The 3,048-nt window shown below is 44.2% G+C and overlaps 1 protein-coding gene across 1 annotated transcript; it reads left to right on the top strand.

Moving 5' to 3' along the window:
- The first annotated feature begins 1,622 nt into the window (after nt 1-1,622).
- LOC110710206 (putative F-box protein At3g25750) lies at nt 1,623-2,741 on the top strand. The gene has a single exon (XM_021888478.1). The coding sequence runs from the start codon at nt 1,623-1,625 to the stop codon at nt 2,739-2,741; it is 1,119 nt and encodes a 372-aa protein (XP_021744170.1).
- Nucleotides 2,742-3,048: the final 307 nt, after the last annotated feature.

The raw sequence follows: 3,048 nt of genomic DNA, 5'->3' as shown, positions 1-3,048 counted from the left end.
AGTCTAAGAAACCGTAGCTGCCAGTCCATAGGTTGGACATTCTTTGCTGCATGCCCACCAAACAGAGGTGACTGCAAAAAATATTGTTGTTGCGGTACAAATGGTAAGTTTGGTACCGCCTGGTCACTATGAAAGCCGGACTGACGGGAGGTGCCGCCTGACTGACTCTCATGATACGACTGAGTATACTTCATCGAGGTATTGCGTAGACTGTCTTGGAAGTCTGAAGTAGAGGCCGACTCTAACAATCGGTCATTCTTCTTCTGTTCTAGCAATAACCGAGCATCTGTGTATGTTTTCTTCGACCCGTCCGCCTGAATATGACGAACAGGTTTCCTTTTTCCTGGAGTAGGAAAGCGGTACTTTGTGAAATCAAGGGCAGACGGCTCCCACTTCCTAGAGTTAGGGTGAGGGGTCGCCTCTCGCCCTTGAACTGGCTTCCTCTTCCCTGAAGTGGAAGGTTTCTTAGCCAACTGCTCCTTGGCCAGAGCAGGCTTCTTGTTGAGCAACTCTTGAATCTCTCCCTTGAAGCCCCTCATGAAGGTTATGAGTTCGTTTCTTGTAATGGGAGCAGACCTATCAGCCGGCTGCTGCTGAACAGGCGGTGCGCCGGCTGGATTACTAAGTCCAGTTTGAAGATGTTCCCGTTCCCTCCTTTCGGTATGACGGGTGCGTCGGGCCCTTAGGGTCCCGTCTGAAGCTGTGTGAGCTTCAACTTCAAATTCTTCCTCAGTATCATGGTCCGACTGAACTTGAGGGTTGTCTAGGGGACGCCTCTCTTCAGGAGTCGGTACAGACGTGGATGCCATCTCAGAAGTACTCTCCCCACAGACGGCGCCAAAATGTTTTGGGGTTTTCTGATGTCCTGCGGGAGAGTTACAATTCCGAGACTGGAACCGGACGCCTGTACCTGCAAAACAAACGGATGCTCCGGATGATTGGAGATCCGCCTCCGACGGTCAAGTTAGTACTTGATTAAGGAGTAATTAATGCGGAAATAAAGGTGATTGGGTCTCTCTAGGTGAGAGTGTTTTATGTGCGTAATCCCCCTTAATGAGGATTAAGGGAGGTATTTATAACCTTGGGAAACGTGCCAATCCTAGGTTTAGGTTAACCTAGGGCTGATTGGGCTTCCCTTGGAAGTTGGGCCTAGGTGGCCGGTTTCTCCATTAGGCATGGAGGATGCCACGTGTCATGACATAATAGGTCCAGGGTGGACAAATAGGCGTGTGCCACGTGGCAAACCCTGACAGTTCCAACTGGGGGACACTTGGCAGGACCTGATTGGTCCACGTGGCGCATTCCAATTGGTGGGAGCAAAATCCCCTAATCAATATTGATAGTTAAGTGCAATCGATATCACATTTACACATTAAGATGTTAAAGATATAAGATATGTTATTTTCTAAACAAAAAAGATATGAGATATATTACAGTTACAGATATTGGGTATATCTATGTTAAGATAAGTTTTTCTATTTTTGTTTTTTTTACGAGTATGTTAAGATATGTTTATGAAAAATTTTAGTGGTTGACATAAGATAGATTAAATATAGATTTTTGATGGGCCAAGAATATAAATATTGCTTTAAAAAAAACAAATTAAAATTCATAACTTGTCGATGGCTGATTGGGGTAATATACCCAGCGAAATAGCGAGTGTGATTGCAGAACATCTGGAAAAAGTAGAAGACTTTGAAGCTTTTGCGTTGGTTTGTTCAAGTTGGAGAAGAGGGGCGAAAGAATGCAAGTTTGGGTATGAAGCCAAGGCATGGCTTATGCTGGCCAGAAGCAAAGAAGGTGGGCCGAAGCAACGTCGGTTTTACAGCCTCTATAACCGCAAAGTGCGCACAGTGAACCTCCCTCTGTGCTACCATATGAGGCTGTTATCGTCGCATGGATGGTTACTGGCCAGTGCTACTGACGAATATTATAATCTGTTTATTCTCAACCCCATGTCCGGTGCCAAAATAAACCTTCCTAAGGTTACCTGCTTGATTAATACCAGGGAAATTCTCAAGTTCATCCTATCAGGAAACCCATCCTCCTCTAGTGATTTCACAATCGCCTTAGTTGCGTCCGCACCCTATCCCTACTTTCAGGGTCATGGGGCCATCTGTTTCTGGGGACACGGCTGTGAAAGATGGCAGACAATTTTTACGGACAAAAGACTTGATGTTACTTTTTACAAGGGAAACTTTTATGGCGTCAACGATTATGGAAATATATGGTGTTATGAGTTAGACCATTCAACAGGTCGTCCTCACCAGCGGCTTGTTGCTAAACTGGAACCTACCGGCATTTTCACGAGATACCTTTTCCCTAAAGATCCACGCTACTTGACTGGCAGGCTGATAGAATGCTACTTGGTTGAATCAGAGAATCGCTTGTTGCTCGTGATTAGGGTGAGACCATTCCACCAAACTATGTTCTTCAAGGTGTATGAGCTGAATGTCTACAATGGAGAGGCCAAACATGTTCCTGACTTGGGTGATAGAGCGATTTTCGTGGGTTGGAACTCATCCTTTTCTATAAAGGCATCATCTTTTGCTCATGGTATCAAACATAACTCTATCTATTTTACTGGTGATTATCGGATACCTGGGGATAGTGACGCTGGCATCTTCACTTTGGCAGATGAAAATATTCATCGCTTTGATGACATTGTTAAACCAGAACATTTGTATGAAAATTGTTATGCAAATGCACCATATGTGTGGCTTCAGGATCCAAGCTTATGATCTATCTCTTATACTTCGCACTAGCTACAAAAAAGCGTTCTAATTTAGATTCTATCAATAATACAACTTTTGTAAACCTCTTTTCTTATTTTTGTATTATAATGGTTCGCGGATTTTTTTTTTATTTTATTTATTTATTTTTTATTTTGTATTATGGCAAGTAGCCACCATAACAGCCCCGCAGCTATCACGAACCACACCACCCAAACCAACATCATTGTTGAAAACAGCAGCATCTGTATTCAGCTTGAAGCAACCAGGGGAGGGGGGAGACCAGGTGTGGTGCACCTCCTGTCTGGTCCTTAGC

Source organism: Chenopodium quinoa, unplaced genomic scaffold (assembly GCF_001683475.1).
Source record: "Chenopodium quinoa cultivar QQ74 unplaced genomic scaffold, ASM168347v1, whole genome shotgun sequence".
Classification (NCBI taxonomy): domain Eukaryota; kingdom Viridiplantae; phylum Streptophyta; class Magnoliopsida; order Caryophyllales; family Amaranthaceae; genus Chenopodium; species Chenopodium quinoa.
The sequence above is the reverse complement of the archived record's forward strand: the minus strand, read 5'-3'. Positions and strand labels throughout refer to the sequence as shown.

Coding starts and splice junctions, on each gene's coding strand:
- LOC110710206 (XM_021888478.1), top strand. CDS start 1,623: ATGGCTGATTGGGGTAATATACCCAGCGAAATAGCGAGTGTGATTGCA.